General features: G+C 37.9%; 1 protein-coding gene across 3 annotated transcripts in view; it reads left to right on the top strand.

Moving 5' to 3' along the window:
* si:zfos-911d5.4 overlaps positions 1–11,921 on the top strand; it is a 59,518-nt gene extending 47,597 nt beyond the window's left edge. For 2 of the 3 annotated variants that reach the window (XM_007903934.2, XM_007903935.2), the window contains exon 7: positions 8,853–11,921. In XM_007903934.2, coding sequence (XP_007902125.1) covers positions 8,853–9,020 — 168 coding nt within the window. In that variant the 3' untranslated portion in view covers positions 9,021–11,921. The remainder of the gene's footprint in view (positions 1–8,852) is intronic. The other variant, XM_007903936.2, reaches the window with a different exon arrangement.
* The last annotated feature ends 2,657 nt before the right edge of the window (positions 11,922–14,578 follow it).

Genomic DNA, 14,578 nt, shown 5'->3' on the forward strand with positions numbered 1-14,578 from the left:
ATAAGGGATGTGGGAAAAGAGCACGAAAGTGGGATTAATAATAAAGGGCGATTTCGAAAAACAGGTAACAGGGCTGCAGCCACAATGAGCCAAATGGCCTCCTTCAGTGCTGAACATGTCTATGTTACTATCTAAATAGCTTGTTTGAATAGAAAGACATCAGCTGCACAGTAAATTCTGTAGGGTTGAGGCATGATTGCTCCACCAGCAGGCTGGCACTGAAGTGACTCCATTTCCCATTCAATTCATCTGGAACACACTGAACCATTGTTTCGAATAATCATTTCAGGCTCACCATTGAAATATTTTAACCGGCACAGGGCTAGAGACCGAAATTAATAGTCCATTCAGTTTTTTTTACAAATTTAAATGTTACTTTCAACACTTTTAAAAATACAGTTCTGGGCCACGCTTTGACTTTTGTTTAATACGTTCCGTGGTTTTGATAGCACTTCACAAACACACTGATCACCTTTCACTGCACAATCTACGTACACAGCCTCAACCTCCAGCAATGTAGCTGGAAGCTGAACCTGACCTACAGTGACCTTGGACTTTTTATTGGACAGAGAAAATCATTGATTATTGGGTTTAGTGCTACAGCTAATTTATTTTTAAGTGGAAACCAATCAAGGGGTTGTAATTCAGAATTCGTAATTCAGAGCCCTTTTCAAATATAGCATGAATTGTGTCTCTTTACAATTGTCTCGACTAACACCTGAACAAATCTATCAAATAACATTGTGAGATAAGTAAAGCAATGGATGTTTTTTTTTCTTCCTTTGCTTTTTTAATATAACTTCTATTGAGTTGATATCATGAAAGTAAATGGAGGAGGAGTTGCACAAATTGTGAGTACAGTCAGAAACATATCCACAAATTCAAAGTTACACTGGGATTTATTTTTCAGTATTTCTTAATTAAGAAGTCTAGAAGTCTGTGATGACGACTTTGGGGAATGCTGTGATTACCGAATGTGTTTTCGGAGATGGGTTCTCTCGGGTCAGTGTGCTGTGTGTATAATTCGTCACTTGACGTGTGTATCATACGTCCAGTTCCTGGAAGGAGTCGTGTCCTACATTTCTTGGTTAAGAAATCTGTTGAGAAATGTCCCAAAATTAAACCAAATATAGGAGTCCCTTACAGTCAGACCCATTGCTGCTTTGAGAAGAATTCTAGTTTTGTACCTCATCTCTGTATACCATTTTAATTCACTGTATCTCCAGCTTTGAGACATCTTGAAGACGTGATAAAACGCTATATCAAATGCAAGGATTATTATTATTATTTCCTTGGTATTCTAATTTTTATTCTAATTCTAAACCCAAAACATATAATTCTGCCTTATACTCATGTATATATCTGGAATATCATGCTCATTAGCTAAGTATTCTTTCCATCAAGTCTCTGGTCTGTACCCCCTATTTTTGAAAGTGTTTGTTTCAATGAATTCTGTTTTTTAACCTCATTACTTTGGGGGCTCAGTAGTAGTTTTGCATACAGATGATGGAATTCTGCCGTAAAGTGCCAGGAGATTACGATTTTGTTCTATTAGACAGCTTATTCGTGCATTTAATTATTACAAATATATTTTAAAGTCATCTTAAATAATGCATGACCAGTGAAAAAAAGAGACCCATAGGATTGTAGCAAATGAAATGGATTGTCGGTGGTTAAGGCAGCTGTTGATTTGCCTGGTAAAATTCGACTCCAAGTTCATTGTTTGACAGAGTCTTTAGGGAGCTGGTGAAGAAATTGCTGTAAGCTCAGGTGGAAAATGATCACTCATTTGAGAAATAATCAACACAGGGGTATTTGGGCGAATATTAAGACTAACCATTGAAGGCAGAGTTCAGAGATTCCACATTCGCCATGTCTCTCCTATTAAAATAATCACTTACGATTACAGGTAAGAAAAAATAATGTACTCTGAGCAATTTGTCTCCACCTCTCCCATGCGTATTTATCCTTTTGATGTTCTGTCTCTGAGCAGCACATTTCTGCTGACTGAAAGAGGCCGAAACAATGCACTGGAGTTACAGTGTAGAACTCAATCTGTAGGAACTATCAACAGAAAGCACTAGGCAATTTATTGAAGACTCGAGATGAAAGAAGGAAAATGCAATATAAAAACTGACCACCTCAGAAATAGAGCAGTAAAAGCCATTGTAGTATGCTATAATCTTATCAAATGCAGAAAAATATGAGTACCATTAAATCTTCCTTTGAAATTGATATAGACCTTTAACTTAAGCAACAGAATCGAGCTAATTAATCTATTGTTCAGGCAAACAAACAGGAAAGGGAGCAGAGAAAAAGCATTGCATATCTGGTCTCATTCAAGAGATGAAGGGGGAGCAAAGTTAAATCCACATAAATGATAGATTCTCATTTTTAAAAAAACAGGAAGCAGAAATATAAATGTAACGTGCCCTACATTGGCAAATAGGCTTAATAGCTCTTTACTGCACAAGAACAAAGACAGGAAGGAACAATGCGATACCACCTTTACCGAGTTGCTGTGTATGATTAATAAAAAAGGAAATTCAGGCTGCTGAAGTTGTCCAAATGAAATTCAATTATAACCAGAGATGCTATTTTTCAGGTGAACTACTGAACGCTTTATTTTATAAGCACTTCATCATAACGTAATAATTTTGTTTTATTTGAACTTTTAAAAAAATATACCAACTAACTGTCTTGTCATTGATTCCTTCTGATATTTTGTACGTGTTTAGTTCTTAACAGATGAAAGTCAATGTTGTATCAACCGATGTATGTGTTGTGTATCCAGATAATAAACTAATTTTCATGGACCATTTTACAGTGGTGTTTGAGTGATTATGAAAGTCCTGTGAAAAATGTATGTGTGTGTGTGTGTATGATGTTGCGGACTTGTTAACCGCAACTAATTGCAATGAAGCATTTCGAAATAATGAAATATTGATTTTTTTTCCCCTTTCAAAACTCCAGAAGAACACATTGATGATGTTAAAGGATGGGTAGTCCTGTGGTTTCAACAATTCAGTTGCAGTTCTCTCTGCAGGAACCTAAGAAACCTTCCTAAAAATTGCTATTTAAATGATACGATAAATAGCAAGCTGGAGACCTGGGTTCGATTCCCAGGCAGGGTGAAATGTTAGGCAAGTTTCCTTACTCCTCATGTCCCTGTTTACCTAGCAGTAAGTAGGAGCCCAGTTGTTAGCTGATTGGCGGATTGCTCTTCTGGGGGTAATAATCCCTTCCAAAAAAAAAATAATAATTTGGTCACTCAATCCACGACTATGTGTGGGACGCTGCTGTGTGCAATTGGCTGCCGCATTTCGCCCACAAAATATACAGTCAATTCACTTTACAGGATATTCTGTGAAGCGCTTTGAGACGTCTAGAAGACATGATAAGCGCTATATCAAATGTAAAGATTATTATTATTATTTAAAGAGCTTTAAATTTGGTGATTTTGTTTATAACTCTAGCCGAGGAATGCTGAGACTGCAGCTGAGATTGACCAGCTCAGTGCAGACCTGATATGTTACCTGGGACCTGTCCACGTGACTCAATCACCCATCAGCCTTTTCGCACTGATCCAAAATGTAATTTCTAATGTCCATCTGAATCACACTAATCCAAAAGTGTTGTAAAAAGTCTTGAAATGGAAATATTTACTTGCTATGTTCGATAAAGTTAGGTTTTGTAAAAATGTCTTAATATTGACTTATTAGGTTATCTGTGATATAACTTCAGTGTTCTGGTTTATAGTTAATTTTCAACGTAATACAGTTTTGGGGAGAAATGTCAAGTGACTACTGGTTTATGTGACCTACTCACAATAATAATAATCCTTGCATTTGATATAGCGCCTTATAACATCATTGAGCCATCTCAAAGCGCTTCACAGGATACACTGTAAAGTTAGTTGACTACGTTTTGTGGGCGAAACCCAGCAGCCAGTTGCGCACAGCAGTGTCCCACAAACAGCCATGGAGTGAGGTACTTAAGTGCCTTCTGCAATCTCTCATCTCATTATATAGACTTCAGTGACTTTCAACATAAAAAATTAAAGCTGTTAAATATCATATTAAATTCGCTGATAATTGAACAGCAACATTGCAGAAATGGTCACACTGCGTTGTCATCAGAGCAAATGTTGCGACTTGTATTTTGCTTTCATGTGTTATTTTATTCTGAAAGCAGTGACAGGAAAAGAACTGAGACCACACAGTGGAGTCCTGTAGCTCAGTGGTTAGAGCACTCGCTTTGCAAGCGAGAGACCTGAGTTCAATTCCAGGCAGAGGGCGAAACCTTGGGCAAGTTTCCTTACTCCACACAGAGCCTAATAATAATCCCTCCAAACCATAAACAATAATAAATTGGTCATTTTCAATCTATGACTGTTTGTGGGACATTGCTGTGCGCAATTGGCTGCCGCGTTCGCTCACAAATATACAGTCAATTCACTTTACAGTGTGTTCTGTGAAGCGCTTTGGGACGTCCTCCCGACGTGAAAAGCGCTATATCAAATGCAAGGATTATTATTATTATTACAGTAAAGGGGAAAGATCATCTGTTTTTCCGTTTCCCGTTCCTTCTTAATTTTCTTCCCTTTTTACATCTAACATCTCTCACATTCTCCCTCTTCCCTTCATTCATGTTCCTTCACTGATTTTCTTTGTTCCTTCCTCACTGGTTTTGCTGCTGATGCACTATGAGTTGCAGCTGTCAGTTCACAGTGACTGTGAATTAGATGGATTTGGAGGAGATGAGAGAAAAGGGGATTTCAGAAATCCAAACTAGGAAGGGGGCTGAAAAGTAGTTAAATGTTACGTAAGTAAATAATACTTGGAAAATATTCTGTAATTTTATTTTTGTCCGCAATTTTGTCTTCTCTACTCAATTTAATATTTAAAGATTTATCCAGATTGCCCTTAACGGATGACAGTAACTACAGATGAGTAAACTGAAAGGTCTGCGTATTCACACTTGTTTCACTTTCAACCAGAAAAGTGGAGAGATTTTCCATTCTGAAACAGTTGAGAACCATAGTTCTTTTAACATGAAATGTTTTCTGGTTAAGACTGGCCCAACATATTTCACATTACAGTCAACTACAATACAACTTGCATTTATTTAGCACTCTTGAAATGCTTGAGACAGCAGACGTTGAACCAAAATAAAGCACCTTTGACATGAAGTGTATCTCCTACAGGGGACTTAATTATATCAAGATTTATTATTAATAATAATCCTTCCATTTGATACAGCACCTTATAACATCTTTGAGATGTCTCAAAGCGTTTCACAGAAGATACTGTAAAGTGAATTGACTGCATATTTTCTGGGTGAAATACGGCAGCCAATTGCGCAAACAGTCGTGCATTGAGTGACCCAATTTTTTTTAAGGGATTATTACCCCTGGAAATTAGTTCCACCAACCAACTATTAACTAGGTTCCTTCTTACTGTTAGATAAACAGACGTGTGTGGAGTAAGGAAACTTACCTCAGGTTTGGGTTTCGCCCTGCTTAAAATAGCAAGGTGCACAAATGGACAAAGAGCAATGAGTATTCTGTTAATGATTATTTTTTAATTGACAATGTGTGCTGTAATATATTAAATGTGTTTTTTTTTTGTGGGGTACATTGTGATTTCAGCATTACAGGCACAGGGCGAAACCTTGGGCAAGTTTCCTTACTCCACACGCCTAATAATAATCCCTCCAAAACCAAAAACAATAATAAATTGGTCATTTTCAATCTACGACTGTTTGTGGGACATTGCTGTGCGCATTTGGCTGCCGCGTTCGCCCACAAATATACAGTCAATTCACTTTACAGTGTGTTCTGTGAAGCGCTTTGGGACGTCCTCCCGACGTGAAAAGCGCTATATCAAATGCAAGGATTATTATTATTATAGGATTATTATTACACAGTGATATTTAATGGTTAGCCATGAACATGGTTTGGTTATTCTTATTTATGCAACAAGAGTATGAATTAAATAGTTAGATTACCGTAATGTGTGCTCCAAGCAAACAAAAAACTGCAGAGTTTACCAACATCGATACGTGTTTGCTTGCCAACATATGTTGTTTCTTTTTCTCTGGAGATGTCTCTCTGTGGTAAGTTACAACTATTTTGCAATTAGCAGCACAAAGTTATCAATATTGACCCAGTGCTGCAGATGGATTGATGCATTGTGTGCAATTTTATATCTGGGTATCCCCAAAAGTAATGGCTCATTCAAATTTCATTAGTTGGACTTCAAATATTGCCCAAATTGAATCCCCTTTTAAAATAAATGTTCGATTGGCAAAAAAAAATGTATCTGTTGAATATTCTCTGACACAAAATTCAGTGCACAAATTATCTTAAACAGCTCCGACCTCCAAATAATACTTCTTCTTTAAAAGATTTAGTGAACGGAGAATAGGGCAACTCATTCAGTGATCTCTGGATCTCTGGGGTGTACATAGAGGCATCTGTCTGTATGTCATTTTCACTTTAGTTAACATTGAGTCTAGAATAAAGATCACAGCTCACATGTCTTTTAGTAACCAAAAATTGAGTGAAGTACATTTAACCCTAGGGATTGTAGTATTTTGTCCATAAATATCTCTCTATCTACCACCCCTCCCCCTCAACCATTAACATCTTCTTCATTCCATTTGGTTTAGCATATTCAGGATTCAGAGATTACCTTTCTAGATGAAGTCACTTTTATAGGGAATAAGTATCACTAGTATCTGACATTTATTAGCATCATAGGTATCACACAAGTATCAGATGCCCTTAAGGAAAAGGACTGAGTATCAGATGTGTTTTGGTCAGTCGATTTGCAAAAATCAAGAAGAGTTTCCAAACCAGACTGAGAGTTTTGCACCCAAGAAACTTAGCCGCTTACACACGGAAATTTCCCTGCATCTGTAATGGAATGCGTGTTTTCTCCCTGGAGAGGTGGACTCTGGCTACCTAATTCTGGATAGTATTAGCACAGGTTGGTGAGACCCAAGGTTTGGGGATCCCAGAGTGTGGGTCGGCAATGCTGCAGTTCAATAGCTAGAACAGTATAGCTCGCCATTGAGAGCACTGTCTGGAAAGCTTTCTGCTGTTTGTCCAGATAGGAACACCCTAGCTTCTGGGGCTTTGGCTTGCAGGGTTAACAGAAATGAGTGGGAAGAATCCCTGCACCCTGTGATATTGACTTATATTGTTTAAGTAACGAAAAATATAAACTTGGTATGATAGAACAGCAATGTCATTTCCCATCATTTCTATTTTCACAAATTTAAGTCCATGAAACTGCCGATAATTTAGTATTTTTTTAGTACAACAAACTACAACAAAACCTTTTGTGGTAGAAACACAGCAGACAATTGTGCACAGCAGTGTCCCACAAACAGTGGTGGATCGAGTGACCAAATTATTATTATTAGCGTCCCTCACACAGGGTAGCATCCCAGAGCGCTTGTGGGAACATGTGGGAACTGATGTGCGAACATTATTGCAACAAGAGTCTACAGTCTGTCTATTGACAAACCTATCTTGGAGACTCGAGACCGCACTAGAGTATAATTTTCAAAATGTAAAAAGATACGTTTCGGGGTCTAAGGTGCGTTAATTTCATATATGTTTCAATTTAAATTTCTTCCTTTATAAGGAAACCAGAATTACGCTAACCCATTGGACTCTGCTCCATTGTGGAGTCCTGTTAGCTGAGTGGGTAGAGCACTCGCCTTGCAAGCAGGACAACCTCTGTTTGATTCCCGGGTAGGGCAAACCATTGGGCAAGTTTCCTTACTCCACACATCTCTATTTACCTATCAGTAAGTATGAACCCAGTTGTTAATCGATTGGCAGATCGCTTTTCCGGGGGTAATAATGCCTTCAAAAAAAAAATAATAATTTGGTCACTCAATCCACGACTATTTGTGGGACACTGCTGTACGCAATTGGCTGTCGCATTTCGACCACAAAATACAGTGTCAATTCACTTGACATTATTGCAATTATTTTCAGAGCAGCGTTCCTGGGTGTCTATTTGATGGATTATTCTTTGGTCGCCATAGGGAAGCACAAGTCGGATTCATTATCAAGGAACCGTTTAACATCCATCGTGTATTTGGTTCCCATTATTATCTGCTGTTTGTGATCTATTTTTGTTGCTTTTTTTAAAAGAAAAAATAACCCATGCACAATCCCTGGTGTCCAATTGATTGTTTTCAATAGTGTTTTAAGCAACCAGTCGACTATCCAGTTCACGTCCTCATCATCATCATCATAGCACAAATAAATGATTAAAATTTATTATAATTGCAGGTCCGTTAACGCACCCTCAAAGCCACGAGATGAGGCTTTGTTGCAATTTGAATTTTAGTGTTCCATTTACTCTGTCTTTTAATGTTCCTTGTAATGAAGTCATTAGTAAAAAAACACATCTGGAAGTTCTTTGGGGAACATTTCATTTTCAGCTGGTTTGTCAATAACATAACTCATGACACAAAGGACCCAGCTGCTTTCAGGAGCCTTGCTGTGGAGCCTTTCCATCTTTCCCTGCCCAGCGCGGACTGTATGTACAGCTGCGCTGAATGTAGCCGCGCAAAGATACAATTTCCCCCAGCAAACACGGCCTGAGAGCTCTTTGACCCAGCAACATTGATATCTGCTAAGTTTTCACTCAGAAAACAAGCATCACTTTCACAGCTTGCTGACCTTTGCTTTGGCCCGTTGCCCTTTCAGGTGAAAGGGGAGGCTGGAGAAAAGGCTAATGATGTCTATGGCCAGTCCCTAGTTGCCCCCCTGCCCCCAAGCTATTGCCTAACCCACGTAACCATGAGTCTTGTGCTTTCTCCTAAAGGTGACTGTCAAGATGTACAAGCGAGGGGGTCACGGCTGGTTATGGAGGCCTGTTTGTAGCACAGTGGTTATCCCGTACAACTCCCACGTCAAATTCAGGGTCTGCGGAGAGGACACAGATGCAAAGATCCCAGCCAACAACATCGACAGAATCATCCTGAGCATATGAAATTGATTTCGGTATTAAACTGGCCATGGCAGCTGTGCCACATTATTACAATAATGTGCAGCCATTTTTCATTGATCAGTTAATTTGTGTTCTTCAGCTAATCGAAACACAAATCTCATTAGCCTTAGGTCAGCGGGCATGAAAAAAGGGAAAATTCATTTTGATAGCCTAGTTGGCTGCAAAAATGCAAAGCATTAAGGCGTTTGAGTGCACTAGGAGCTCCAGTTTAAAAAAAGTGTGTCGACACCCTGGTAATTCATAACTAGAGGACAACTTTTCATTGTTAGTGCAAGTGTGGTCAGTCAGACGAGATACGAGTTGAAGCTTTGGATTATAAATGCATGTCAGGTGCTTAAATTTTAAACAAAAAAGTTTTAATTAACACCACAGTTAGTTAAGGTTTTCAAAGAGATCATTTCCGTTCTGTTGATTGTTCTCCGTTTACTTCTAAGCAGCCCACTGTTGATCCTTATTAAAAATGAGAAGTGTATTATGTGCTGAAAATATATTTTTTAAAATGACTAGAATTAATCACCATCCTTTTTCAAAAGAGCAAAATGTGCCATTTTTTTGTTTTTTCACCTGGAAAGTATTATGAAGTAAAATTAGTTCCTTTTAGCATTTTAAATGAAAATTTTACTCTGCGAATGTTAGAAGTGAAAAGCTAATAGGTACTGACTTTACGGTTTTGCAGTATTTAGCCTGGGGGAGACTCGGGGAAGATTTAACTGGGAATTACATCAGTAGAAACACTGTGACAACAACTCACATTTGTACAGTGTCTTTCATGTAAAAGAATGTCTCGAAGCCCTTTCAAATATGGTGGTGTTCACCAAGAGGGGAAATAAGAGATTTAAAGATGCTGATCAAAGACTGTCAAAGAAGATGTATTTTTAAAGCAGGGTTTTAAACGCAGGGAGAGAGACAGCAAAGGTTTTAGTAGAAGGTTCCAAAGGAAAGCAGGAAAATCAGAATGTTTCCCGACACTGGCAGAAAAGAGAAGGTTAATATTCACTGGGCAGAGCTCCTGTGTACGTAATGTCTATTGTGTTTTTCTTTTTGCAACGCAGGGGAACAACGTGCCCTTGCAGCTAGTTTGTCTCTTACAAGGTTTCCACAGAAGAAATTGGTAATATTATTGCCCCATGCTTAGCTGGAGTCTTGTCCGGTCCTTGGTAGGATTCCAATGTACATTGCAGTTAAATGCTGCCAGGGTGTTGAAGTTGTCAAAGGGGCACAAGAGAAACCAGCTTCCTCATGGCCTGCTCTCTGACACCACCTATGATACAGAACATTGTGCGGCAGCTCAGTAGTGATGACAGTTTCCCCTCTTTCCTGAGGCTTGGCGATTGCTTTTTACTATTGGCAATAGGAACACAAGAACATAAGAATTAGGAGCAGGAGTAGGCCATTCGGCCCCTCTAGCCTGCCCCGCCATTCAATAAGATCATGGCTGATCTATTCTAACTCCACCTCCCTGCCTTATCCCTAATAGGAGCCAGCGGTAATGTGGGTTCATACAGACAGCTAACAGACAAATGAATGTTACAGCTTTCAATCCTCACACTCTAGAAATGTAAGGTATTTGCATTGAAACGTTTATTAAGTAATGTGCGGCAGTGAATGATCCAGTTAACCATCACCAACTCACATGTTGCAATGCGGTCCCTCTGGCATTACAACGTGTTAACAACCGAGTATCAGACTTTCAAATTTTGAACTTGACCTACCTTTCAAATATAACATTAAATATTTAATTGCAGAAATGTAATGTAATAATGGTAACCTTTTGTCAGGAGTGAATGCAATAAACCACTCCCGCACTTTGATTAAAGGCCTTGATCTTTAATCAGCGCAGGAGCCATATATTGCTTCATTCATTTCTCACAAACAGAAGTTATCACTCCACTGAAATATATGACTGAAATGTTACTTTTAGAAATGAATGGAAAATGTACAAATCTGTACCTTTAGGCTTTCAATCCTTCTGCATCCGTTCTGACTTTAGTGCTTTTATATTTATTCTGGATTGTCCTCTCTTCCTCCATGTTGAAAGGGGGTGGTGAGGGCTGAAAGACTTATAGGATACTTGCTTACATGATTGGCCAAATGCTTGAAGAATTCATCTGCCAAAAAATAAAGTTAAATAATGTTTAGTATCAGTAATGTTTTGCTAGAGCCCACACATGTCTACATGATTGATATTAAAGAGCATAACATTTAGATTCAGGGAAGTTTATTCAGTCTATCAAGTTTGTCCAATATCTGTCCTACCTCCCCATCACCACAATACAGATCTAAGGGAGATGAGTCGTCATAGGTTAAAACTTCCAAGAAGATTAAAGATCTGTGAACATCCTGTCTGACCATTAAAGCTACAGGCGCAAATAACTCTGGAAAGTTACATGCCAGAGGTGACACAATGCTGGTGCCGGGAACATTGGAAGAAAGAATGAGGTATGTGATACGACGACTGGTGATACCACTATGTATGTGCTAATTATCATATCACAACCAATATTCTCTCCTCCAATTCCCCCCCAAGTCAGGGATTCTGATTTGTGGTTTTATCACTGAGGACAGATTCCAGATAGAACTACGGGATCTTGGAAGATAGTGGAATTTAGAGAAGAAAGTCCTGTGTCGTGGTATTTCTGAACAAAGTTCCCCACTGAATGTATATCTAGTGAATGTTAATTAATCAGATTTGATTCCTTTTCGATTTTTGCCATGGTCAAGGATGCCTGTATATTGTTTTCTGTCATTAACTTACTTTTATCCATATTTAAATCCATATGTGTCCTTCAGACCATCCAAATATCTGAATCCTACCGTCTCCCTTAAACATCTGTTGTCAAATAGCTTGTAATTATCAATAAATATTGGAATATTATTAGAAAATTATTGGATTTTGTCATCTTTGTAGGTCAATAAATCTGCTCTGTGATTCTTATTTTCCTTTGTCGTATTGTACAGGGTGACCAAAAAGTCTTATTTTTCAGCTACAATATTATCTAAAAAAAAATCATTGTGACATTGTGATGGTATCACGACTTTTAGGTCACCCTGGATAAGCAGAAGTATTTTGTTATATTGATAGTTTTAACATCGCACTGTATGATCTGATAAGTCTACTCATAAGTATTACAAAATAAAGTGCATACTGACTATAGTTTCCTGCAACACTGCAAAAGTGTTTGTCAACTAAGTTAGACATTAACCTAATGAATCTTTCCGCCAGTTCCTGGAACTCTCAAGGAATTATATTTCCGTTATTGGCCTCAACAGTCTCCATTTTTCATTACATGCATATTTAAAAAAAAAGTAAATATCCTTTAATTAAACATAACCAGCAGATTTAATTTTAAGTTACCATTAAAAATGTAATTAGGAATACATGAGTTATATGGATTCCGAGCTAATTAAACCAATAATCTGTTTATTGGTCAGTAAGTATATAATAAATTATACATAATATACTAGGCTATTAATACCCTTATAATTCTGCTGTAAAACATCAAAAAAATCATAAAAATGCATAGAACAGAGTTGTTTCCCAATGATTTACTGCAATGTTTTTAGCAAGGATATCATCATGCATCAACTGACAAGTGCTTCAGGCTGTCAATCACAGCCCCAACAGGTTCTGCCACCGAAACAAAAACCTGCCACGTTGCAGCAAAAGGAATATATGCTTTTAAATAAAACTTAGGTGTAATAACTAACTTTAGGATGGAGCTCATCCTACATAGTCTCCAACAACAACAAAAATGTCTCTCTAACTTGCCCCTGGTGGAAGTTGAGAACATAAAGCACATGGACAATGTTTACTGGTGCAAAATGATGTACAATCTATTTATTGCCTCTCATCATTTTAAATGCCTGGATCACGTCCCACTTGCTATTGTGATATCAATGGCAGCTATGTTTTTTGACAAAATCCCAACACACTTAGTATCAGAATATAAAAACCTCAATTGTTCTTCGGAAGCAGAAATTTTCTGTTTTGAAAGAGCTTAACATTTTTTTGGCCAGGTGTCTGTTTCACATATCCACTGCTCAGGGGAAAAGAAATGATTTGATCTTGTACGAGCTATCACTCAACTGTTGATCTTACACTATATTATGAAGCCAGGGACTGCCCTGACATCAGACCAATAACAACTAATGATAATCTTTCCATTTGATATGGCCACTATAACATCACACTGTAGTTTGTCCACATAATATACAGTCAATTCACTTTACAGTGTATTCTGTGAAGCGCTTTGAGACGTCTCGAAGACATGATAAGGCGCTATATCAAATGTGAGGATTATTATTATTATCAAAATGTCTGAAAGTGCTTCAGAGTAATGCTGCTAACTACAGAAAATTCATAATAACTGGTTATAAAACGTTTAGTTCTCCTTTTGTCTAGGATTTGGCTAGAACTGTCTCTTTACGTTTATCACGTGTAGTGAAACTAATTAATTTTGGACTCAGTACATTCAGGCAAGTTTATGTTTTCCTCTCTGGTGAAACTGGAAAATTACTTTCATCATATTTTTTCCAATTGACCCACATTTCCTTTTCCCATCTCATTCTTTTTAATCTCTTTCAAGTTATCAGCATCTTTTACAGCCTATCATGGATTTTATTAATTTGTTGCTAAGAAACCTTATCAGTGAATCTCATTTGACCTCTGAATTCCCAGTTACAAGCTTCTTGGCAAATATTCAGGCTTTAATCTCCACAAGTTCTTTTATTAATTTTGTGACTGGTTGAAAATATTGCTCCTCATTTGCAAAACAAAAAAAAGGGTTTCATTTCCTGGAGGAAAAATTATACATTACAATCTACATAAATGATTCCACAGTTCTTTTTTGTGCTATTTCACGTTGACTCCCAATTTGTTCTTCAATTCCTATTGTGTGTCCAGTATTTCAGATGGTATTTACTCTCTATCTTTACTCTTTTCTTATGTAGTTTGCTCCCGCGAGTCAGTGTGCTTGCCTACATTTTGGGATATTGCACTTTACAATCCTTGCTTGGCTTTCGGTTCTATTTTTCTTGGTCAGTCGGGTGTCTGACATACGGGGAAACCTGCTTAAGAGTTTCCAAACCCAGCTGAGAATTCCATGCATCCCACCGACACATGGAAATTCCAGAGATAGATTGTAGGAATGGAATGCGCACTCTTCCTGGAAGGATGCATATTGCTTACCTAATTCCACAAAGTACTAGGCACAGGTTGGCAAGATCCAAGGCTTGGGATCCAAGACTACTGCTGGAGTCTATGAGCTAAAATTGCATGGCTTGCCATTGAGAGCACTGCCTGGCAAGCTTTTCCAGTTGATGGCTCCATGTTGATTTGTACAAAGAAATGTTAAAGTGCGCAAAGGGAGATGATGAAAACTTTGAGTTATGATATTGATAGCCAAGAATGTGACAAAACTAGCCTGGCTCATTCATTAAGCCTCTGTACACATATTTATGCTCCATGAACAGCCAGCAGTCTACATCCACTGGTATTTTGCTCCAGAGATAAGTGAGTGTTTCAATAATACAATACATAT

Source organism: Callorhinchus milii, unplaced genomic scaffold, assembly GCF_018977255.1.
Source record: "Callorhinchus milii isolate IMCB2004 unplaced genomic scaffold, IMCB_Cmil_1.0 Scaffold7, whole genome shotgun sequence".
Classification (NCBI taxonomy): domain Eukaryota; kingdom Metazoa; phylum Chordata; class Chondrichthyes; order Chimaeriformes; family Callorhinchidae; genus Callorhinchus; species Callorhinchus milii.